Source organism: Eschrichtius robustus, chromosome 18 (genome assembly GCF_028021215.1).
Source record: "Eschrichtius robustus isolate mEscRob2 chromosome 18, mEscRob2.pri, whole genome shotgun sequence".
Lineage (NCBI taxonomy): Eukaryota > Metazoa > Chordata > Mammalia > Artiodactyla > Eschrichtiidae > Eschrichtius > Eschrichtius robustus.
Genome location: NC_090841.1, coordinates 70166586 through 70191862, shown reverse-complemented (window position 1 = coordinate 70191862; position 25277 = coordinate 70166586). Strand labels below are relative to the sequence as shown.

General features: G+C 41.4%; 1 protein-coding gene across 11 annotated transcripts in view; it reads left to right on the top strand.

Moving 5' to 3' along the window:
* DOCK9 (dedicator of cytokinesis 9) overlaps positions 1–25277 on the top strand; it is a 281315-nt gene that overhangs the window by 167668 nt on the left and 88370 nt on the right. For all 11 annotated transcript variants that reach the window (XM_068526945.1, XM_068526943.1, XM_068526944.1 and 8 more), the window contains exons 10-27: positions 1854–1928; positions 3265–3405; positions 3724–3927; positions 4328–4450; positions 7875–7957; positions 8543–8665; positions 15798–15877; positions 15959–16146; positions 16285–16350; positions 17438–17530; positions 18558–18681; positions 19034–19155; positions 20257–20343; positions 20738–20827; positions 22133–22248; positions 22525–22594; positions 23402–23527; positions 24084–24155. In XM_068526945.1, the coding sequence (XP_068383046.1) occupies positions 1854–1928; positions 3265–3405; positions 3724–3927; positions 4328–4450; positions 7875–7957; positions 8543–8665; positions 15798–15877; positions 15959–16146; positions 16285–16350; positions 17438–17530; positions 18558–18681; positions 19034–19155; positions 20257–20343; positions 20738–20827; positions 22133–22248; positions 22525–22594; positions 23402–23527; positions 24084–24155 (1983 nt within the window). The remainder of the gene's footprint in view (positions 1–1853; positions 1929–3264; positions 3406–3723; positions 3928–4327; positions 4451–7874; positions 7958–8542; positions 8666–15797; positions 15878–15958; positions 16147–16284; positions 16351–17437; positions 17531–18557; positions 18682–19033; positions 19156–20256; positions 20344–20737; positions 20828–22132; positions 22249–22524; positions 22595–23401; positions 23528–24083; positions 24156–25277) is intronic.

Here is a 25277-nt window from a genome sequence, read left to right as displayed (position 1 = left end):
TGCTTAATTTCTCATTGGCCATGATTAGAAATGTAACAGTAGACCTCTTTAAGCCACCAGCAGAGAGGACAAGACGCCCTCTCCCCTGTGGCTGTCACCACCCATTGTGTGCTGATATGTGACTCCTGGTCTTTGGGCAAAGGAGCAGATGAGAGAGGACATTCTATTAAGAACTATGACCGCCAGGAAGAACAGGATATATAGATTTAGAGGCAGCAGTTGTGGCATAACGTGGCTGGAGATGACTTCTATCTTGTGAATGTCTAAGAAGCTTCCTCTTCTCCCTGTACCCATATCCCACTTCTCAGCCCCTATCTCTGCCACCATGTCTCTTTCCCTGAATGACTTCTCTTCTTCTGTCCATCCCTTCAGTGTTGGGGCCCCTGGGTTTCTGTCCACAGACTCGCTTTCACACTTTCCCCCAGGGACTCTCACTTCCCCCCCCCCCCAAGACTTGCATCCTCACCTCTGTGCTGATGTTCTCCTGGTCTTAACTCCAGCCTTCCTCCCCACCCTTTGCTCACGTCCCATCTCTCTGGCTGTCTACTGAATGTTTCCAGTTGGAAATCCCGCAGGCATCTCCAGACTCTACCATCTTCTCCACAAACCTGCTCTTCCTCCCAAATTAGTGGATTGACCAGTCAGCGGGCCACCCAAGCTAGGAAGGTGGGATTTGTTATGGGCCTTGCTGTGAGACTGGGAGCCTGCTGTGATAACTCAGGAGAGACCATGTGGACCTCCTAGTCTTTCCCTTTGTAATCCATTGCTTCAGCCCTACCCGAGGGGTGGATCTAAAATGCAGAACTGGTCATTTTATTCCCTTGATTAAAATATTGCAGGATTTTTTGGATTCTGAGTGAAATCCCCAGACCTTACCATACAAATCCGACTCATTTCTCTACTTTTTTCATCATGTACACCATTCAGTTGTAATGAATGACTTGATCATTGCTCAGGTGTGACTCGTACCTTTATACCTGTAGTACCTCCTCTTAGAATGCCCTTCTCTCCTTTTCTGGCCAAATGTCCTTGTCCTTCAAGATCGGCCTTCCTCTGGGAGCTCTTTCCTGGCGGCCACCCCTAGTGCAGGTTAGCTCACTGTACGTACGATTTCTTTTGCCATTCATATTGCTGTTTATTTTCTGTCTTCCCAGATGGTGTTCCTTGGGGATAGGAACTGCATTTCATTCATGTTTGTGTCCCTAGCTTGACATAGAATATGTGCTTATAAATATTTATTGAGTGAATCAGCAATTCTCCCCTTGCCTGCTACTGACACCTATGGCTGTCCTTCAAGATATGCCACAGTTTTCTTTATTCCACCATCCAAAACGTATGCCTTCCTTTTCCTTTGCTTGTACCCTCAGTCTCAGGCTGGACCCTAAGTCCTTTCTACCCTTTGGGCTCATTTCCTCTCTCCGTATCTATCCTCTGTGTGCATCCTTTTCATTTGGTCTGAAATGCTCATGTTTTCCTCCTTTTTGCTATCTAAATTCTACCCCTTCATTCAAGGCTTATCCCCTGTTCCATTACTTTATGAAGCTTTTCTTGATATTAATGCTTAATTATTCTCTTTTGCTTTCTTTGCATTGGTTTTGGCTGCAGTTGATTATCAGCTTCATACTGCCAGGGATCAAGTCTTCTCTTTTTTCCCCATAGCACTTACATTGTGTGCTACATACTGGATAGCCTATCCTTGTTCACTGACATGCAGGTGACCCTCCAAGATGCGGGCAGAGCTGTCTGGCAGTCTGGCTCTTCAGGATGGGGTAGCTTTCAAACATATTTAGACATCTCTGTAAGAAAAGGGTTTTTTCAATGTAATTTTAATTTTCTGTTTATCTTGTTATCAGAGTACCAGAGAAGCAGAAATCAAACTGAAAAGTGAAAGCAGAGTTAAACTTTTTTACCTGGACCCAGATGCCCAGGTAAGAACTATTTTAATATTTAAAATAGTGCAAGGAAAGAAAACCTTTGTTAGGTTATTTGTTTGTTTGCTTATTTATATACTTTGGATAACAAGCGGTATAACAATATAGAAAATTCAGGAGAAAGAGGAAAAAATAAAAATAACCTGTAATCTCATTACCATAGCACAACCATTGTGAATATTTGATATTTAATAGATTGTTGAAAATTGAGGGAGATGTATCCAAAGACACTCTCAAGTCCACAAAGAACATATATAATTTACCCCCTATTTTCTGACGGTTTTTTCACCGTCAGAAAATAACAGGCATCACTACAGATGCCCAGGAGACTGTGATATTTTCTGACCAGCCCCAGCTCAGTTCCAGATACAGGCCTCACAGTGCATGTGGTCCACATCTGTGTTCCCAAAAAATCCAAGACACGGCTTCGGAAGACCTCCAGGGTTGCCTACAGATAGGGCTGCTTTGAGGGGCCAGCTGTTCTGCTGTGTTTCCTCCCATAGTTTCCTCTTCTTCATTTGTGGTCTTTTTTTATAGAACTTCTTTTAACCATTTATCTTTAAAAATAAGTATTTTTCTATGTCTCTCCGCAGACTTCATAACCGTATATATACATATATATATATTTTTTTTTTTTTGCTTTTTGATGATTTTTTGTTTATTGTGGTAAAATATGCATAATATAAAATTGACCATTTTAACCATTTTTAAGTGTACTATTCACTGGCATTTGGGTAGATTCACATTACTGTACAACTATCACCACTATCCATTTCCAGAACTTTTTCATCCTCTCAAACAGAAACTCTGTACCCATTAAACAACAGCCCACCATGCCTCCTTCCCCTCACCCATAGTAACCTCTATTCTACTTTCTGTCTCTATGAATTTGCCTATTTAAGAAGTTCATGTATGTGGAAGCATACAATATTTGCCTTTTTATGTCTGGCTTGTTCCACTTAGCATAATGTTTTCAGTGTCCGTCCCTGTTGTAACTTGTGTCAGAACTCCACTTTTTATGACTGAGTAATATTCCATTGTATGTATACACCACATTTTGCTTATAGATTTTTCTGTTGATGGACACTTGAGTTGTTCATAACAATAATTTTTAAGCTCTGCATAATGATCCATTGAGTAGATATAGCATCATTTGTTTGACCATTATTATATACTATATAAATGTATAAAATAGTAACACTGTTGTGAGTAAATTAAGGTATATAGTGTTTCCATATTTTAAGCAATTTCCTTAGGATACATTTATTATGGGATTTTTTTTTTTTTTTAGTGGGAGCATAATACATTTATATATTTGCATTTTCTTTTAAAGAAGCTTGACTTCTCATCAGCTGAGCCAGAAGTGAAGCCATTTGAAGAAAAGTTTGGAAAAAGAATTCTTGTCAAGTGCAATGATTTATCTTTCAATTTGCAATGCTGTGTTGCTGAAAATGAAGAAGGACCCACTACAAATGTAATTTTCTTTTTAAAAAATAAAGATTAAAAAGCCTATTCAGAGGTTTCAGATGTGCCTGTTGCAGTGCAGCTGGGACATTCAGTCCTAGTTCCTGGTGTCAGAGAGGTGCGGTGTTAAATCAGGGTGCTGAGGGTTGTTTCGGCTGCCCGGACAGGATGTTTGTGATACAGGACAGGTATGGAGGCTATTGCTCTTTAGTGGTAATTTATAGCAACAATCATACATAGGTCTAGTCATTTCTTCTTTGATAGCAGCGTTCTTTTTTCCTGACAGTTTGAGCCATAGTGATGGTCTGGATTGTTTTGTTTTGTTCAGGTCGAGCCTTTCTTTGTTACTCTATCCCTGTTTGACATAAAATACAACCGAAAGATTTCTGCCGATTTCCACGTGGACCTGAACCATTTCTCAGTGAGGCAGATGCTGGCCACCACATCCCCGTCTCTGATGAACGGCGGTAGGCAGAGCTCGCCTGCCCTGCAGGACATCCTTCACGAAGCCGCCATGCAGTATCCGAAGCAGGTGGGGACAGCGTGAGCCCAGCGGTCATGCCAATAAGGCTTCTCTTGCACGTGCTATGTAAATACATAATGAAACTTTGTAATGCACAACTGGGGTAAATGAGACGGTTAATTATATTGATAGCATATATAATTAGACAGTAAAAGCAAGCTGAAAGAGAAGAAGTAGTTTTTGATTTCTCATTTCTTTTTTCTAAACTTTCTGCTAGTTGCCTCCTCCACCAAATAGCCTTTTTGATCAGATGATGAACTGTTGATGAGTTAACCAGTTTGGCCCTGGGTGCTTCTGAATAGCTATACTGTATCAGTGCTCTTTGCTGCTTGAGAATCTTTAATGTTCATAGGATTTGTTTAACGTGGCTGTAAATTCTACTCATGGAAGAAAATCTTTTGTTCCCTAGGGAATATTTTCAGTCACGTGCCCTCATCCTGATATATTTCTTGTGGCTAGAATTGAAAAAGTGCTTCAGGGGAGCATCACACATGGTGCGGAGCCATACATGAAAAGTTCAGACTCTTCCAAGGTATGGATGACTTGCATGCTTTGTGATGATAAACAGCAATCAGAAAAAAAAAAAATAGAAATGCTTAAAGAAATCACAGTTAAGCCATATTTATATTCTAAAAAATGTAGACTAGTCTCATAGATTATCTTATAGTTAACCTTATGTGTCCAATTTTCAATGAAAAGTAGTTCCATGTGTAAATAAAATACTTCATTTGGCTAGACTATCCTGACATCCTGAAATAATTGGCAAAGGAATTTCCAGCTTAGTAGTAAACTTTCCGTCATTAAAAAGTACGTATATTGTATTTAAATAGAGTTCATGCCACTTGGTGGCATGTCTCCGAGGTCCTGGAATTATAAATTTGGGTCCATTTACACTTAAATGTGAGACTGGAGGCTAGGAGGTGACCTGGCTCAGATGATCTGGCCAGCAGTGTCAGTAGATCAGGCGCACTTGTGTTTTGTCAGGTGGGGCGGGGCTACAGTGGCAGAGGTGGTGTGACATTAGGTGGAAGAGGGAAAGGAAACGTACAAGATGTATGTTTGGTGTGTTTTCATTACTTTGGTGTTTGTTCATTACCTGGGGAGTGCCTAGTTGTGGACATACGGTAGAAGTCATCTAGGCCAAGAATACCTTTCACACTCCCCAAAAACTGAGGTTTATGAAGGTTTAGTTACCTGCTCAGTGTCCCACAGCTAGAGTTGCCAACTGGCACTTGACTGTCACTTTCTAGCACATTGAGCTACCTGATTCCAGTCAGCTATTGAGTGCTGTCCTGTGCCAGTTTTACAGTACTTTTAGTTATTTAAAAAATTTTTGTATTAGTGGTCATCTGAGACCCTGATACATTGACAAGGACTGGTCAGCAGTAGGAGGGGACACCCCAGAGGCTCTAACTGGGGTTTTCTGAGTGATTCAGAGCTTCCTGTCTTCCTCTCTTTGGCCACTGTACATCACAGGTGTGTCCACCAAGATGCAGGACGGTTTTTAAAGAACAGGTTCCAGGAGTCAGAGACCTGGGTGCTGAGCTCCTAACTAACCTGGATACATCATGTCACCTCTCTGGGCCCCAGATGTCGCATCTGTAGTTGAAAGATGATGTTGCTACCCCCCCACCACCTACATACGAGACAGTGCTATGGGTACTAAATCACTGACGCATACAGGAGGATGTCATTATCAGTTATTACAGCTCCAGTCAAGGAGAAGCCCATTTACCCAGGCGCATGGCTTCAAACATATGCCTTTCTGGCTGATAAAAGCAGAGTAAAATTTGGTCTCTGGAGAGAAGCTGTTTTATTTTTAAAATCAAGTCTGTAAAACCTTGGATGAGAAGCTCTTTTAGTTCTTTGATGGTTTGATTAATAATCAATGAATGCCCAAGATAAGATCTACTCCCCTGCCATGTATGCAACACATTTCCAAGGCTGGTATGCTCCAGCTTTGCTACTTCTGCCTGCCACGTGCATGGTTTGAAATTTGGCAGCTCACGCTGGTGTGAAAATCACATACACTTTCCAGTGTCCGTTGAGCATCTGTTGAATTTGCTCCTCCTTCATTACTTATGGAACGTAAGGCTCAGCCATGTGTACATTTTTCCACGCGTTCACACCTCCAATGCAGTAAATTAAAGCAGAGATTAAGACTCAACCACCTCATATAAAAAAATAGGAGCTTCGGTAGAGATTTTGCTGAGGGATGATTTTTTCTGTATATCAAAATGTCTCTTCATGTTTTCCAAGATAGTCTAGAACATCATTTGGAGGAAATTATTGTCTTGGAGGAAATTTTTAGGAATAGTCTCTGTAGGTGTCCACCACGAATAGATTTTCTAGAAAAGAAAGGAAAGGGGGGGGAAAGCCCAAAGAGCAAAAATGAGTTTTTCACTCTGACTTTTATATATATTGTGTTCCATTGATACCCTCAGTAAGTCTGAGAGTTCAGTCCTCGTTCACTACAGACAAGAGTGAAACTTACTTGAGGCCTGTTTTGGCTTTAAATTTTACACAAATATTGCATTTTACTCCACAACATAGTCATTACTGTTAGAACCTAAAAATAATCATTTCTACCTGAAAATGTGTAAGTAAAATGGCCACCCCAGGAAGGCAGACCATTTACTCTATGATCCCCGAGTCCCCGCATGGACATGCCCCACTTGAAGAAGAAAGGGAGGGGCTGGATGAGCTCCTGACACCTGTTTCAATCAGAAGTGTTTTCCAAGTCATTCATGAAGGCAGCAGTTCCCCCCCCCCCCCACCCACCACAGTTACGGTAGAATCGTCATGTTTAGTAACTGGAACGGATAGTGGCAAGTCTAGCCCAAGCTCTTCATTTTTCGGGTGGGAAAGTAGAGCCCAGAGAGGTTTAGTGCTCTAGACTCACACTGCTGGTTTCAGTTTTACTCAGAGACAGAGAGCTCTATTGTTCTCCTTCTGAGTCTTCTAGATGAGCACTTCTCAAACCTGGTGCACACAGATCACCGGCGGTCTGGTCAGAATGCAGGTTCTGACCCAGGAGGTCTGGGGTGGGGCCCAAGACTCTGCATTCCTGACAGGCTCCCAGTGGGGCTGCTGCTGCAGCTCTGCAGAGCACACTTTAGTTCACAGGCACTAGGTCACATTTCCCAAAATTGGTTTGGCTCCGATGTACTTAAGTAATGTAAAAGACCCTTCAACCCCCCTCTCTGACTCTGAATCAGTCACACTTTGTAGTGGTAACAATGCAGTATTCCAGAAGAAGCAAATTTGGGGAAATTGGGTGTCATCTGCTTTAGCAATAGGGGTATAGTTGATGAATAGACCTGCCATGCATACATAGGCCAAAAGCAGATCTGCTTCCCTGTGCACTATAGAGTTAATCCGGCCACCCGCAACAAACCAAAATTAATCATTAGAAGTGAAAGTAATGGTAACTTATACCTAGAAAACAAGAACATAGTGATTGAAAACATTGGCCTAACTTAAGTCAATACCTGTAATGTCTTAATAATGAATATATATCCCCCAAATCTAGGGAGTCTGCATAAGCCAGTGCACATTAGGAGTTATGAAAGCTTAGTATTTTCATTAGTGTTCTCATTTAAACTCTAACAATGTGATATATTTGGGCATGAATACCAAGTATTAGTAATTATTAATAACTCAGTGGACTTATAATATATAGCCCTTAGTCATGAAGAAATAGAAAGGCCTATGAAATGGCATGCTTGTTGCTTATGAAGACCAAAGAAAAGACATACATTTTGGAAACAATTTTCATTTGATATTCTTTGAAAATCACTGCTAGGGAATGTGAGAAGCAGAATACTTGCACTGAGTATAAATCCAGCCATATTCATTGTAGTAAGGTGTGCTTGTCCATGCATCTGATACTACCATAAGAGGTTGTTTAGTCTGTGGGATACAGTAACTCATGGTTTTATTCTGATGTCTTCAAGGTTGCTCAGAAGGTGCTAAAGAATGCCAAGCAGGCATGCCAAAGACTAGGGCAGTACAGAATGCCATTTGCTTGGGCAGCAAGGTAAGGAGAACATCTTTTATACCTTTTATATGGATATAGATACATGGAGATAGATAGTAGACAGGCAGACAGACAGACTGACCTATTCTGTTTTTTTGTCCAGAGACAGAGGATTTAAATATGTAAAACTGAAAAATAAGTAAGCTCCATATCTGAAAAATCATTTATTAGAGACCCAGAGAGGAGAGATGCTAGCTGGAGGATAGCCATGTTGGCACTGGCAGGATGGACACGAGTGTTTGTTGCAGAGCTGGGATTCCAGGTTCCAGCCACATGCCTCCAGCTGGGAGTGGGTGGCAGCCCAGTGAGGCCTGCAGATCCTCTTTATTTGTGACCTCTATTTCTTAAGCATTTGGCTGTGTATGTTATTTCCTAAGCACAAGCCATTTGCTGGAAATGTTTTCTATGTAAATTGAGTTAGTTGTGTTCATCCTCATAAACATATTCCATGTCTTTAGATAATGAGATTTCTGCGGGCTATAGCCAGTGGAATAATAATTAGTCTTCACATAGAAACCGGAGTCAAGTTATGGATTTATTTTGGTCATTTGGAAACAGCTTAGACATGTTGTTTTGCTATTTCAGGACGTTGTTTAAGGATGCATCTGGAAACCTTGACAAAAATGCCAGATTTTCTGCTCTCTACAAGCAAGACAGCAATAAGCTATCCAATGAAGACATGCTCAAGTTACTTGCAGACTTTCGGAAGTGAGTCTCAAGGCCTTACTTATTTCCACACCTGAAAAACAGAAGTTGTTCAGTGGAAAGGGAGGAAGCAGGAGCAGTCTTTTCAGTTGCTCAACTCATACACCAAGGCGTGTTGGATGAGCGTGGAACTTTTCCTCAAGTCCTTGAGCAGGAAGAAGGGGTTTAGAGTCAGAAGAGTTACCTGGTTAATTTGAATTGTATAAAGAATGTTGTGGGTGGTGCTGCGAAGGGTTTGTTGGGTAGAGATGAGCCCAGGGAGGAAAGAGGCAATTGAGGAACCTTTGGCAAGAGGTGGGCAAGGACTCAGCAAAGCCATCGCAAGTGGACATAGGAAGAGTAGGAAACAGAACTAGTTCACGTCATGTTAGACAGGTGCAGTTACTAGGTCTTGGCTTCCTGATTGGGTGTTAGGGTGGAAGGAGGGAGAAATGGGTGGTAGTCTCAGGTAAATAACTCCCAGTTTTCTGACTTGCACGATGGAGTGATTTGTGGTACCATTAACTGAATGGGTGATGGGGGGAAGGATAGTAACTCATATAGTACTTAACAGTTCACAGGCATTGTTCTAAGTGCTTTACCTATATTAGTGAGGGTATTTGTTTTCTAGAGCTGCTCTAACAATGCACCACATATTGGGTGGCTTAAAACAACAGAATTCTAGAGGCTGGAAGCCTTAAGTCATGGTGTTGGCAGGGCCTCGCTCCCTCTGAGATCTCTAGGGGAGGATCTGTCCTTGTGTCTTTCATCATCTGGGAGCCCCAGGCATTCTTGGGCTTTTGGCAGCATAACTTCACTCTCTGCCTCCCGTCTTCACACAGCTGTCTTCCTGTGTGTCTCTGTCTATAAATTTCCTTCTTCTTATAGGAACACATCATTGGATTAGGGCCAACCCTAATGACTTCATCTTAACTTGATTACATCTGTGAAGATCCTGTTTCTAAATAAGGTCACATTCGTAGGTACTGGGGGCTAGGACTTCACCATCTTTTCAGGGAACACAATTCAACCCATGGCAATAGGGCAGAGACAGGCTGAGTGAGGTGTCCAGCATTGTGCTGCTGGTGGCAGTCAGGTGGCTGAGGATCTGGGCCCTTAGCCACCGGGCTGTTCTGGTGCTCCGTTGTAGGAAGTTCACTGCTGAACCTATGACATGGACTTCCTTTGCTAGGGACGTGGGTTTTACATTTTCTCTGGGAAAATTCTGGGAAGGAGACAGAGCTGAGGGTATTAAAAGATAATGAAATGAGAAGAAGAGCCAAGAGCCAGCCAGTAACTATTCTATACCTTAAGTGCCTTTCAGTCTGATTTTTTTACTTGAAAAAATGCATTTCAAAGTAACTACATAAGTTTACCTAGAATTCAGAATGGCTGTTTAGCTTTCTTTAACTTCATTTTCACCTTTTTCTTACTTCTCTCTCTTCTGTTTTTTCAGAATTCTAAACAGAGTCATAATTAACATCTTTCAAAAACCTTTACTTATTGGTAATGGGTAGTGTATTGTTATACATACTGTGTTGTCATAGAGTATTGTTAAGTTTTTATTTGATTTTCAGGAAATATTCAGCCTTGCTTATAGAATAAAAAGTTGATTTTTTTAAAAACTCTAGTCACCTTTAGTTAAATAGATTACAGTTTTCTCTCACTAGCCTACCATGCGATTCTCAACAATCATGCCGTAGGTCTCTGTGTACTCACGTAGGAAGGTGGGCTCACTGTACTGGTAAGGAGGAGAAAGTGTATCTATGTGACGTCATTTTTGAAAAGAATATATTTCATATAGTTCTTTTTGTATATAAATGAAGAAATGGATAGGCGAATAGCTAGCTAGATGGAAAGATAGAAGGACATAAAAATAGTCATTTGGGTTATACACCAAATGGTAGTCATGGTTATCTCTGAGGGATGGGTTTATGGATGATTTTTCACTTTCCACTTTGTAGCTTTCCATGATTTTACATGAACTTTTTTTTTTAACTAACATTTACCCACATATTCCAACAAAACAGATAGTGAAGTCTTTTATGTGCGATGGGGGTTGGGAGCCCTGTCTCAGAAGTCACTCCCTAGGCTGGTTAGCTTGAAGCTCCCACCACGGTGGCTGCTCTTTGGGGGTGGCCCCAGCTGAAGGTCTGGCTTCCTGGGTGGAACCTGGAGGGTGGAACTTCACAGGTTCATCAGTCAAAACATGATCCGAGCAGAGAGCCTGTGACCAGGCAGCAAAGAGCAAAGCCTCCACTGGTCCTGAGCACAGGGTGGGATCTCCCTGCACAACAGGCCTTCAGTAGGAAGGGTTTCCTGGGAAGAGTGTGGTCCAGATGGCCAGCGAGAGACTCAGAAACCCGAAAATAGAGACCCAATGCTGTCAGCAGCAGAAAATGCAGTGGCACGAGGAAAGCTGCTGTCCTTTTTCAGTAAGAATCCAAAGAAATGCCAGTGTTTCTTTGTGTGTTTTTCACAGTTGAGTTAGGGGAGTGGAGGATCCCTTTTTTCATTTTTTAAAAAACCTTAGTGTTGCTATTTTTCTTTCCTCTTTGTGTGTGTGTGTGTGTTTTTTTTTTTTTTTTTTAACAAAGAATAATCTCATATCAGTGGCTTGGGCACCAGCTTGTATCCAAAGCTATGGCTTCTGCTCCCATGATTGTCTCAAAATGTCATTTAACAATGGTTGAGAAAAATGTTCTGAAGCTGCGCTAGTGTCTAGAAAACAGCTGGCAAATCTCATCAGCCACTTTGCCCCTCTCCCTTGTAGTAATTATCAGAGGAGACATTCCACGATTTAGTAAGAAAATAATTCTGTCAGATAGATGGTATTGCTAACATATGTGCTCCAGGAAGTATCTATCCAAGAAGAGGGACGTGGTTTTTTACGTTTGTTTGATTTGCTCATGGCTGTGTCTTGTCTTATTTCTGCGGCGGATCTGAAGGCAAAGTATAAAAATAGAACATTTTCTTTAAAATGCAGACCGTTTTTTAAATGCTACCATATTAAGTAGTTTAGGTAATAATGCTATAAGTGTTTCTGCATGAGGCTTACATATTTGCATTTATTTGTACCTCTCTATTCTCTGTACCCAAGTTTGACATTATTATTGTTTTCAGCCTAATCCGTAACTCACTTCCGTGATGGGAGATCTCAGGCAGGTCACTTGGCCTCTGTGCTTGAGTGTCCTCTTCTTTTTAAGGGGGGATAATAATAGCCCTGCCTCCTAGAACTGTGGGGGGAATAAGTGAGAATGCCTGGCAGGGTGATTCCTCTCACCGTGAGTGCTGGTCTCATCCCCTGTTCCTTCTCAATACGTCTAGACCCTCCACTTTTCAGTAGACGTTTGTATACACGCTACAGAAGTAGTTGCCATCATATATCTTAAATAGTTGACAATATCTACTGGATTTTTGGCTTCTTGAGGACGGGAATCGGATCCTGTTTGTCTTCTGTCCCCGGTGCCTAGTGTAGTGCACATTGTAGCACAGCGTAAACACTTGATAGATGCTTATTGAAATTTATCATAGACATAAATTCAGTGGTTTCGTTTAAACAAAAATATCTCAAATTTCTTTCAATCATGTATATTTTTTTAAGTGACAGAAAAGCTTTTAGGGAATATTTCCTTTTACAAAATGCAGTTAGAAGAGTACACTCACACCAACAACACACCCAAGCATGTCTGTATTACCAATTGATCACTTTAATGGGTCAATATAGGAAGTAGGGAAGGGAAGGCCAAGCTCCAGAAACACAAAGGTAAGGACACCAACCCTCTTGGCATGGGATGACTGCTAGTTTGTGATACCATTGCCCTTTCCTCTGAGGGAGTGGTTGAACCAGCAGGAACGTATGGGCAGTGGGAAAAGAAAACCTTTCCTTTTCCCAAGAGAGGGAGTTTGAGCCTCACTCTTAAGTTCACATGTAGACAGAAGCAGTTTCCAAATGCCAGACTCCGTACATGCATCTCCATTACACATTTATTTAATCAGTGAAGTTTTAAGATGGGTCTTCATGCTCAAGCATTCTTTTATAAGTTTCACATAGAATGTAGGTACTAATTTTTAGCATTAAAAAAACTCCAAACTAATTCCGGATATGAGAGAATTCTTTTTGTGCAACACATGCTTGCGCACACACACACACCCCCCCATCACTTTGGAAATGCTCATATAAAAGACAGTAGAATTTTTGATGTGTGTGACGTTTTGATCTCTAATAAGCCAAGTTCAATAAAAATCATAAAGTTTTAAAAAGGTTTAAGATTATGTTTTAAAAAACTGAGTTGGTAGAAACAGCTTCCACAGAGTCCCTGTACTACCTGATATGGAACTAAGCTCAGATCGGTGCTTGCTTGGAAATGAATGGAAATAATGCTGCTACAGAAGTAGCAACTAGAAGTAAAAGCTCTCAGTAGAGGGAGGAAACAGAAAAAGAAGTAAGTATAAAGCTGTCAGTAGAGGGAGGAAACAATAAGAAGTAAGTATAGTTAGACACAGAAGTAAGTAACACATCGTAGAAAGAGTTCCAGTGAATGAAGATAATTTAATTAAAATTTGTTGCTTAGAAATCCAAATCTCTCAAACTTATATGGGCATGATGTCATAGAGATAACCAAAAAAAAAAAATCTTGAAGAAGGTATATATTTATCCACAGGTAGAAATAACTAGGAAGGGGTGAAATATAGTACTCTCGAGTACTTATGGTATATTTAAAAGTATCATTTACATTAAACATAATATTTCTGACTCAAGGAAGCAGATACAACTCTGTAGGTGTCTCTAAGATTTTGTCAACACAGAGTTTTATGGTATGTTGCAGAGTTAAGTTGCTCAAATGAAGAGGTGGAGCAAGGCAGTATACATCAAGAAAATTTATACCTGCATAGAAACCCCCTGGTCTGAGGGATGGTGCCCCAAGAGCTTTGGGTGAAGGTGAGGGAGGCTCTGGCAGAGTATCATTGTGGTAGTTAACAGTGCTTGGGAAGCCACTGACAGCTCCCAGGAAATGATTGTCGAAGGCACAGTCTTCCTGTTAGAAGAAAAGGTTACTGCGTTTGTGAACAAATCACACAGTGGCACAGGGACAAAGTATCGGGGTAATGCTGGACGGTACCTGGACATCTTTTGGCCAGCAGTCTTTTTAACTGAAGGCAGAATGATGAATATTTGTTGACTTGCTTTCCTGACAGTTATCTCTCTCAGGATTTCAAGGAATTGTTCATTTAAACTCAGATGTAAACAAAAGACAAGTGGAAATGAGAGGAACCCTGAGAGAAAGTGATTCTGTAAGTTGGAGCTGGTGGTGGGCAAAGATGACTGTGCTCAATGTAGGCGGCAGTCATGTGAAAGCAAGAATTTGGAACTGTCAGGGACCTCCTGGTTCAGATCCACAATACCGCAAGATATATTTTAAGTTACATGTGAGATTGCTTAAGACAACAATAATATCTGAGGAATCTTAAAAACAGGAGTTAGGAACTTTTCAAAACTGGGAACAAAACCAAATGCTGAATCTGTTGGCCACTGAGCTGTGATGTTTCTTGCCAGTGTTCTCAAAGACATTATTAAACAGGTGGCCGATGAAGAACCAGGAGGCAGTGTTCTGTGTTCTAGAAACAAGTCACGTCACATAGAACTAGTTATCCTAGCCACGTTTCTGCTTCTGTTTTTAGTTGGGTTACCACGCTGGTCCAGCAGAGGAATGCAAAGTGTATATTCTAAGATGACCAACGGGTCAGAGAAGTGTAGCGCATGTGAGAGAGTGGACAGTTGTTCAGTGCTGGAGTGACCAGAAGCCAGGAGGGGTGATGAGTGGCTAGTATCAGTCTGGTGATGAGCCTCTAGAGGTTTGAGAAGGAGCTGCTTCTTGCAATATTCTGTGCATTATCTTCATCAATGACTTTTATGAGAATGTAAGGTGCTGATGAATGTCTTCATGACATAAAGCTGTTAGGCATATCTAATACATTAGATGTTAGAATCTGGATTTAGGAGGGTTTTGATCAACTGGAATGACTCGATCATAAAAAGATAAAATTTCACCGAGACAAAAATCAAATCCTGTTCTGACTTCTGAAAACATGATTGTCTAAATACATGATGGAAACATATAGCACGATAGTGAAGCATATGAAAAAAAAATTAGGGAGTTTAGGTGCTTGTAAATTTAATGTGCGTCACTACGGTGGTGTGACTGTTTAAAAGTAATAGAATTTTGGCTGCATCAGTAGAAGGGTATATTGTTCAAAACCAGACAGCTGCTCTACCCCACCTGGGCAGACCACACTGGGCCTTATCTATGCAGTTCTGGGAGCCATGATGTAAAGGGGATGTTCTTATGTGAGAGAAATGGCATTGGAGGGAGATGCAAAAGGGCTGAGAATCCAGGACTTCAGGAAGGTGTGATAGCTGTGTATAGGTGGTTAAAAGTGTTACACAGAGAAACATAACTATGCTCCTTGATGAGTGGAAGCTTCAGAGAAGTGAATTTTACCATGCTGTGACGAAGAGCAATCTGGGTATCGAAACGCCTATGTTGAAGATTTCCATGTCACTAGGAAGGGCTGAGGCAGGTCAGGAACGTCACAGAGGACATTCCTGTATTGGATGGAGTCAGACCAAATACAAACACCAGACATTTCACTGAGTACCTTCTTTGTATCTGGCATTTCACTAGACATTGGAGCCTAAGATGGCTTCTGAATTTTCATGATTCCACATGAGCCAAGAATGTATGTTGAGGATGGAGTGGTTCAGGAAAACTTCCGCTATAACATTTTGCTAATATTCTTATCTGGACTCGTGGTGTCCAGCACAGTAGACACTAGCCATGTGTGACTGTCGAGCACTTGAAATACAGCAGGTCCTACTGAGTTGAGCTGCAAGTGTAAAATACACACCTGGCTTCGAAGAATTAGAACACACTTTTTATACTCATTACATATTGAGATAATATTTTTAAAATGTTGGGTTAAATAAAATATTTTTAAAACTAATTTTTACCTGTTTCCTTTTACTTTTTTAAAATGTAGCTATTAGAAAGTTTAAAATTACTTTTATGGTTTGCATTATATTTCTCTAGGAAGTGCTGCTCTAGAATTCAGAGCTAACCTAACCTGTTTGATTTTTCTCTTCTTTCGTTTGTAGACCTGAGAAGATGGCTAAACTCCCCGTGATTTTGGGCAATCTAGACATTACAATTGATAATGTTTCCTCAGACTATCCTAGTAAGTGTTAAGTTCTATGTAATAAACAGACAAGTTTTTGTTTGGTTTTTACTTCAATTTGTTTGTTTTTAATTTTTTTAGATTATGTCAATTCATCATACATTCCTACGAAGCAATTTGAAACCTGTACTAAAATGCCAATCACGTTTGAGGTAGAGGAATTTGTGCCCTGCATACCAAAACACACTCAGGCATACACCATCTACAACCACCACCTTTATGTTTATCCTAAGTCCTTGAAATATGACAGTCAAAAGTCTTTTGCCAAGGTGAGTGCAAAGATTGAGGTTTTATTTTTGATACCAAGCTCTCTTAGGTTTTAGCTTCTCGTGTTCTTTTATAAATATTTACATACTTTGGCTTTTTATTTTATTTTCTTTTTCTTTGTTATTTAACTATTGCTGCAGGCTAGAAATATTGCTATTTGCATTGAATTCAAAGATTCAGATGAGGAAGACTCTCAGCCTCTGAAGGTTTGTATTTTATGTGTTCGTAATTTTCCATTTTAAAAATGCAGTTGCATGATATTGTACAACTAAAGGGATTTAGCACATTTTAATCAACACAAACACAAAAATATGTGACATCACAGAATATAACCACATTTGCTGAACCTTACAGGATTTGGAATAATTGAGTTCTTGCTCTTAATTGATAATGTCTGTTTTGTTATACTCTTTAGGGAGGGGGTTTTCTTATACATGTTCAATTCAGTAAACATATCATGCACCTAACTTGAAAATGTTTATTCTAGTATGTAATAATAATAGTAGATTATTGGTGATGTTTATTGAGTGCTTGTTATATTCCAGGCTCTGCTTGTAGAGCCCTATAGGTAATTAGACTCCTTTAATGCTCATAACAGTCTTCTGAGTTAGGAACTATTATTATCTGAATTTTTTTTAGATGAGGGAACTAATGCACAGAATTTAAATGAATTGCTCAGGGCCATATATTAGTGGAACCGGTGTTCAAACCCAGGCATTCTGGCTCCAGAGCCCAAATTCTTTACTGTAACTGTGTGGAAGTGACTTTCCAAGAAGGGAAGGAGATAAAGATGCAAAGAATATAATATAGTTTTGCCCTCAAGAAATTCACAGTTTAGTGGGAAAGGCAGTCATGGAGGAAAAGCTCCTGGCACGCAGAAGGTACAGAAATAGTGAATAGTATAAAAATTGCCGAGGCGACACAGGAAGGAATGAATCATTTCTTGAAGGATGCATGAGAGTTTGCTTGCTGTACATGGGAGGGAAGGTCGTTCAGACCGAGAGTTTGTGTCGGCAAGGGCATGGAGGTGAAAGTGAGCAGTGAGCAGGCGTTGTCCAGGGCATGGAGGGGTGGGGGAGGGAGTGGAGGGGAGGGCTGGGAGATGAGCCGGGGGTGGGTAGGATCTAGGAGTAAGAGGGCTTGTGGGTCTGGAGTCTTGTTAGCAGGAGAAATCCATCAAAGGTGGCTTAGTTTATGCTGTAGGAATGCTGCTTTCTTTACAACACATCTGAGTTTAATTTCTTACTCTATTAATTGAAGACTGGTGTCTCCCTTTGCTAATTCTTATTTTAGTGCATTTATGGCAGACCTGGTGGGCCAGTATTCACAAGAAGCGCCTTTGCTGCAGTTTTACACCATCACCAAAACCCAGAATTTTATGATGAGGTAAGTGAGGTTTTCAAGAGAAAACCCAATTTAACCAGTTTTAAGGAAAACTCCAGTTTCTTTGCTTAGTAAACCAGAATTCAAGAGAAGCTGCATACTGAAATTACAGTAATGGAACTAAATGTTGAAATATTTATTTTCCATAATTTTTCTAATTATAAAAGTAACATTTATTATAAAAAATAAGAACTTGGAAAATGCAGATAATATAGAAAAGAAAAAGTCAAAATTCCTCCCATATCACTACCACAATTAATATTTCCGTTCATATGCATACTTAAGTATGTAGTTAAATACTTGTTGGACCTGAGAATCTTCCTTTCTTATTTTTGGGTTTCCTTATGTAGAATTATAATGCAGTTCACTAAAGCTACTATATGAATCCCACTTTTAAATGTTTAAACCTGGTTTTTCATTATGCCTTGGCTGTGTGAAGTTAACGAAGTGGTTTCTGTCATGAGTTTTCCAGTTCTTTCTAGAGTTGAAATACCAACTCTCCTGTTTTTGGTCAGTGAATGTTTTTAGCCCATTCAGTCTGCTGTAACAAAATACCACCAACTGGGTGGCTTGTAAACAGCAGATACTAATTGCTCACGGTTCTGGAGGCTGGAAGTCTAGGATCAGGGTGCCAGTATGATTGGGTGAGGGCCACCTCCCGGGTCACAGACTTCTCAGTTGTGTCCTCCCATGGCAGGAAGGGCTGGGGAGCTCTATAGGATCTCTTACAAGAGCACTAATCCCATTTATGGGGGCTCCATCCTCATGACCTAATCACCCCAAATGCCCCACCTACTAATACCATCACCTTTGGAGCTAGGATTTCAACATATGCATATGTGGGGATCACAAACATTTAGACCAGTACAGTGTATTAAGGATCCATTTCTTCCTTAGCACAGCTTTACAGTCTCAGCTCTCTTTAACTGCAAACGTTAGATCAGTTTGGAGAGCAAATGCACGTTTGTACATGGGTGACACGTTGTTGTTTTGGAATATAAAAAAGATTGTTATTTTGTCTTCCTTGCAGATTAAAATAGAATTGCCCACCCAGCTACATGAAAAGCACCACTTGCTGTTCACATTTTTCCACGTCAGCTGTGATAATTCAAGCAAAGGAAGCACAAAGAAGAAGGATGTTGTTGAAACACAAGGTTTGAATTTCATCATTCCTTTGATTGTTCACAGCTTACACATTAGGTTCTTAAATTTTGTTTCGATTCTGAATTTGCATCCTTTTGTGAAGGCGTTTTTAGATGACGTTTGTAAAGGTAGCATGCCTGGCTCACATACGTCCATTTTATAGGAGATAATTTTAGAATTCTGATCCCAAAGAGGCCAGCGTACATTATAGACGCTGTTCTGCAGAGACTATATTCAGGGCCTTTTCAGTTTCTTACTCTGATTGGTATAAACAGTTCTTAAAGATCAGGCAATTTAGTAACATGGCTGTCTTCATACATTTTCCTACACTTACGGTGACTTTTTTGTTCTTTGTTTCAACAGTCGGATATTCCTGGCTTCCTCTCCTGAAAGATGGAAGGGTGGTGACTAGCGAGCAGCACATCCCTGTCTCAGCCAATCTCCCGTCCGGCTACCTTGGCTACCAGGAGCTTGGGATGGGCAGGGTACAGTACTTTAAGATTGGTTGATCGCACTTCCTTCAGAAAGCATTAAAGATCAGCTGAAACGACAGTAACACACAAAAGCATGCAGTATTTTTGCCAGTCCCACATTTTGGTTTTAGTTATTCATTTTCAAGTAAACTTAGGCCACTGGAAGGCAGTGCTGTTAACAGTTATCACAATCTGGAATTTGGGCATTTTATAAGCCCTGAACCAGCAGTGCTTCAGCAGGGAAATGGAAACTTGGAGGTACTGTATGAGATGGAAGTTTGTCTCTGAAAACCAGCCGTGCTCAAATAAAGATAGGTTCTTAGAGTCATGCAAATGGTTAGGAATTGTCTTCCAACTTACTGTTAAGTCTAGTAAGCAAATCTCTCACCCACATGGTAGTCCACTCTGGTACATTTCTGATTCATTAGAGCTTGAATTTTCTCTGATTTCTCCAATTGGTTTGTTGGTTTTATATTCTTTTCAGCCATCTTAAATGTTATAGACTTCAGTTTTATAACATGCTTAGTTAAGATCTGTTCTGTTTCATTGTGAATGGCTTTTAATATCTCTCTGCATTTAAATAGTGCCAAATTTGGGCCCATGTTATGAACAAATAGTTAAAATATTCCAAAATAAGGGTGAATCATATAACATTCAGTTACTATTCCTAGTCTGAACATGAGAAAAACAGAGGTTTCAGAAATAAAACTAAACACAAACAGATGATGGACCCTTTGCCTGTGCCAGGAATACTTACTATCCTATTTACTTTATCTGGTACCTTATGCCATGACTTTCAGAACCCTGAACTCAGGTTTGGTTAAGTCATTGGTAAAATTGGGAGTCTTTCCCTCTCAAATGGACAGTAATTCATTCAGCTGCAAGTACACAGAAAAGATAGCTTAGAATATCCAGTAAGAAGAGCATTGTACTTGGGAGAAGGAAGTAGGCAGAAATTAGTACTGGTTACATTCCTGCTGTGAGCCAGGCATAAATATCAAGTTACTGAGGCTGTCTGGCCTTCAGCACCTCATCAGTACCTTCACTGAAGATGATGTTTGAAGCTAATGTCACTAATCTGTTGGGATGTTTCTTCCCTCCATATTTTTTCAGCATTATGGTCCAGAAATTAAATGGGTAGATGGAAGCAAGCCACTGCTGAAAGTTTCAACTCATCTGGTTTCCACAGTGTATACTCAGGTAAGTGCTGTTCCATTAAAATTAGCAGTGATTGCTTTGTGAATGAATTTGCATGATTTTTTGGCAAAATAAAATCCTAATTGAAATATTACATGGATATATTTTCACTCTTTAAGTCCTTTCTTGAAGAAAGAAAGTGCATATAAGGTGCTCTCATGTAATGATATAAATGAATAGTACAAGTAACATTTCTCAACAGTTTTCCTCATTTGTTGGAGGATCTTTGAAATCTTTTTTTAAATTTATTTTTATTTTTATCTCTTTGATGCTTTCATTTTTATATGATGTTTTGTAGTCTAAATAAAACATACATGCTGCAAGAAGCGAATACTTCTGTTTCCACAGCAGATATGCTAATAAGCTTTCATTTTCTTTTCTTCTTTTATCTCCCCAGGATCAGCACTTACATAATTTTTTCCAGTACTGTCAGAAAACCGAATCCGGAGCCCAAGCCTTAGGGAGTGAACTTGTAAAATACCTTAAGGTATCAGATAGCTTTCTTAGTAACCCCTTTTTAATGAGTGTAGAGTAGGTTGGGTTTTTTATTTGGTGGTGAGTGTTCTTCTTACCCCTTGGAAATCTTATAAGGCTGCTCTTAGCTAGATGCCCTCACACTGATGGCATCTATATGGTTTTAGATAGTGGGAAGAAGTGGATTCGGAAATAATACCACTGTGATCTTCATTCCAGCCCCACATATCCTTTTCTCAGGCTGGACCTAAAACACATTATTCCGCATAGAAAACCACCCACTTAGAGGCCCTCCCTGTGAGTGCTCACTGGGCGCAGAGCACAGTCACAGGCACATAAAAAGCAGTGACTTTAGTCCCACCGTTAAGTAACTTCTTATTCATTGTAGGGGACAACATAAACTTGGTGAATGCTTGCTAGGTGGGCAAAAAACCCAGAAATGATGCACATAACCAACCCCAGCTTTGGGCAGGCTGGGGGGCTCCTGGAGTCATGGCACAGGGAGAGCAGGAGGGTTGGTCTAGGGGAGTTTCACCCGGAACGTGATTCTAGGGGAGCATTTTGAAAAAGGGCATTCTAAGCATGGGGACAAAATAGAAGAAACGTGAGAAGTGGAATTTGTTTGATTTAAGCAAGGAAAATGGAATGGGGATTCTGAAATTACTGCTCCAGGTCCCCTTTCAGCTACATCATAAGAGCCATGTGACTTGAATAAGAGCCTTTTATTCATTCTCTATTGCTGCTGTAACAAACTACTACAAAATGGTGGCTTAAAACAACACAAATTTGTTTTCTTACACTTCCTGTAGGTCACAGGTCTGACACGGATCTCACTGGGCTAAAACCAGGGTGTTATTAAGAGGGCTGAGTTCCTTTCTGGAAACTCTAGGGGTGAATCTATTTCCTGTCCTTTTCCAGCTCCTAAAGGCTGCCCTCATTCCTTGGCTTGTGGCCCCTTCCTCCATCTCAAAGCCAGCAATGTTGCATCTCTGAGCATTCTTCCCCCCACTCTCCTGCCTACCTCTTCCACTTTTAAGGATGCTTGTGATTACTTTGGGCCCACCTGGATAATCCAGCAGAGTCCCCTGTCTCAAGGCCAGCTAAGCTGATTAGCAGCCTTAATTCCCCTTTGCCATGTAACACATTCACAGGTTCTGGGGTTTGGGACGTGGACATCTTTGTCCATTAGTCTGCCTGCCACTGTCTCCATTTGTTTAAGATGGATTTCTTCCATCCTTATTTGGAACTAAGTGGAAACTTCTTGGGGTTGGTTTACTTTTAAAAAGGTAACACGAACTTTGCCATTCCACGTCTGTAGAGCCTGCACGCGATGGAAGGTCACGTGATGATCGCCTTCTTGCCCACCATCCTAAACCAGCTATTCCGTGTCCTCACCCGAGCAACCCAGGAGGAAGTCGCCGTCAACGTGACACGGTGAGAGAGGCAGAGAGAGGTGGATGCTCTTCTTCCCTTTCAGTCTGTCCGCATCTGGAGCACAGTCATACATATCTGGGATGCGAGGATGTGTTGAGCATTATAGTTAAGAAATTTCTTTCGATCCCATACGCGGGGACCCCGTCTGATTCCTTGTTTCCTCGTTTCCTGTGGTGCCAATAGCATCATCATTGTTCTACTACTACTGTGATAATAATGAAATGTTTCCATTGTCACATTACTATTCATTGCTTTGTTCATTCCTGTGGTGTGTAGGGTCATTATTCATGTGGTTGCCCAGTGCCATGAGGAAGGATTGGAGAGCCACTTGAGGTCATATGTTAAGGTATGTAAATGAAACTGCCCCGGTCATTTAAATCTGTGGCTCTCCAGTTTTCCTTCTGAGGACTTACTTTTTTTAATCTAGTCATTTGGGGATGTATTTGGGATGAAACTTAACACCTCTGCTTTATCTTCTATGCCTATGGCAGGTGCTTGCACCTGAACGCGGGGAAGTCCAAAGAGGGGCAGCCATTCCTTTATTTACTTAATTTCATTCTTTCAGCTACATTTCGTCCTTTAATGGGTTTTGCAAATAATGTGACCCAAATGACATAGAAATTTAAAGATGGGAAGGTTAGCTGTGGCCACCATCAAATTAGAAGACTGTGAAGGAAAGTAAGAGATGCCGTTAGGATAAACATCAACAAGTTCGTCATTCACATACAATATTCCGTGAACACGGTGGCCTTTACTGTTCTAAAAAGTTACACGTGTTCTATTTAACCTTCAACACCTCTGTGAATTATAGTTATGTATTAGCTCAAAAAGTAAAATTGGGGTGCTTTAGGGAATCAGTTCCTGAGTGTCATGCGACATGTTGCTTAAAGTCCTTGGGAGGTGGAGTTCTGGGCTGGAGGTCCCACCAGCTGAGTCAGGTGATTCACATGTTTTGATGGGCTCCCTTTAGACACCCTGGGCTCCCTCTTCCTGTCACATGACAACCACCCTTCCCACCTTCCGTTTCCACACCTTCCTCTCCCACCCATGCAGTTGCATCTCGGTCCCTGATCTCCATCCTTTGGAGCCTCTCCAGCTTTCAGCCCAACTTGGAGAACCAGTGCATTAAAATATCTTTCCCTTTTCTTCAAAGTATGCTTATAAGGCTGAGCCGTATATTGCTTCTGAATACAAGACGGTGCACGAAGAGCTGACCAAATCCATGACCACAATTCTCAAGCCTTCCGCCGATTTCCTCACCAGCAACAAACTACTTAAGGTATGTTGGGAGGGCCAGTGTGGCTCTGTGGTATTGAAACTGAAGAAAATTCAGACTTCATGGCCTGATGGATTTCACCCTCTTTGTGTGCTTTTGGAGACAATCACCACCTCCTGAAAGGGGGTAACAGAGTTAGTTCTTCAGCGCCGACTTTGCTGCTCATACCTGTGCTCCTAACAGAGCCGCAAGGTGTTACTGTATTCAGTTTCACAGTCATTATATTCAAACCGTTGGAGGACACTGAGTTAGAGACTACAAAGGCAAGTGTCCACGGGTGGGACCCAGCCGAGAGGAAAGGCCAGTGCCGAATGAGCTGGCACCGATGGTTGGCTGTGCTGTGCTGAGTGTCTGCTGAGTATATGGCATAGTTTACTGTTGGACACGTGGAAGCGGGTGCATCTGCCTTGCACCTCTGCTCTGACAGCCATTCGCCAAGAGGCTCAGCTGTGTTTTCAGGTCACACTTGTTTCATGTCAGTGACATTGTCAGCCTAAGGGAGTAAATGTCTCACCTTCTGATTTGTTGTTTTCCTTACTGGATTCTTTGTTTCTTTCAGTATTCATGGTTTTTCTTTGAAGTTTTGATCAAATCCATGGCTCAGCATTTGATAGAGAACTCCAAAGTTAAGGTATGTCACTTCCTCTCGGGGCTTGCCTGGCAGTTCTTACGGGAAATTCTCTTTCATTGTGTTTGTAGCTAACACTTATTATTGCTTTCTATGTTCCGGTCACAGTACTGTTCTAGGGGCTTTCCAAGTAGTAAGGCATTTTAGCTTTCTAACAACCCTATGAGGGAAGTACTAGTCTTATAGTTTTATAGATGAAGAAACTGGGACCAGAGTGCTTGAGTTACCTGCCCAGGGTCACCCTGCAGTGAATGGAGGGAGCCAGGCTTTGGGCCAGTCTGGCTCCAGAGCCCACACTCGTGGAGCTCTGTGTTATTAAATCCAGAGAAAAATACGTCTTTTCCTTTGACTAGCTTAGAAATCTTCACATCTGTTGAAAAGGGAGTAGCAGTTTAAGCGTTCATTTCAAATGTAACTACCCAGTGTTTGTTAAGTGTCTCAAACATTGTAGAGATTTCTCAGGAACTTAGGTGGGAAAGTCTGGTATGACCACACATCCTCTGTGGCCAATTAGTGTACTCTGAGACAACTCCGTCTCCCCCGACGCCTCCTCCCCACGGTGCCTGGGTGTGTGTGACCCTCTGGGTCCCCGTGCTGTCCCCTGGTTCCCACTGGTCTCTGCCATGAGATGAACAGACTCTGGCCTGATGCCCCCGCTGGCTGGCTGAGGCTCAGTGTAGATAAATATTTATAGAATTCCAACGCAGTAAACCCAGGTGGCTGTGCGCAGAATTGCTTGTGAGACTCGTGGAGTCCCGGAGTTGCTGTATGACTGGATTCTCACTGTGTCACAGCTGTACAGAAGCGGGTGTTGGTGCCTGTGGTCGGGAGCAGCAGGCGCTCGTGCAGGGAGCAGGGGTCCTGGGGCCCAGCAGCCTCCTCAATGCACGTGGGAAGGAGGGTGGAGCCCCAGGGAGGGAGGCTCAAGATCTAGGTCCCCTGGACAAGGGATCTGGATGGAGAGGAAGCCTGGGGAAAGGCTGGTGGATTTTGTCAGGTGGAAGGCTGGTGGTTCAGAACCTAAAGCTGTGCTTTTCTTCTAGTAGAGCTGGAGCTGGAGCCTGATCAGGAGGTTTCCTTTCATTTCTCTTTTCTTTTAAATCCAATTTTAGTGCACAGGGAGAG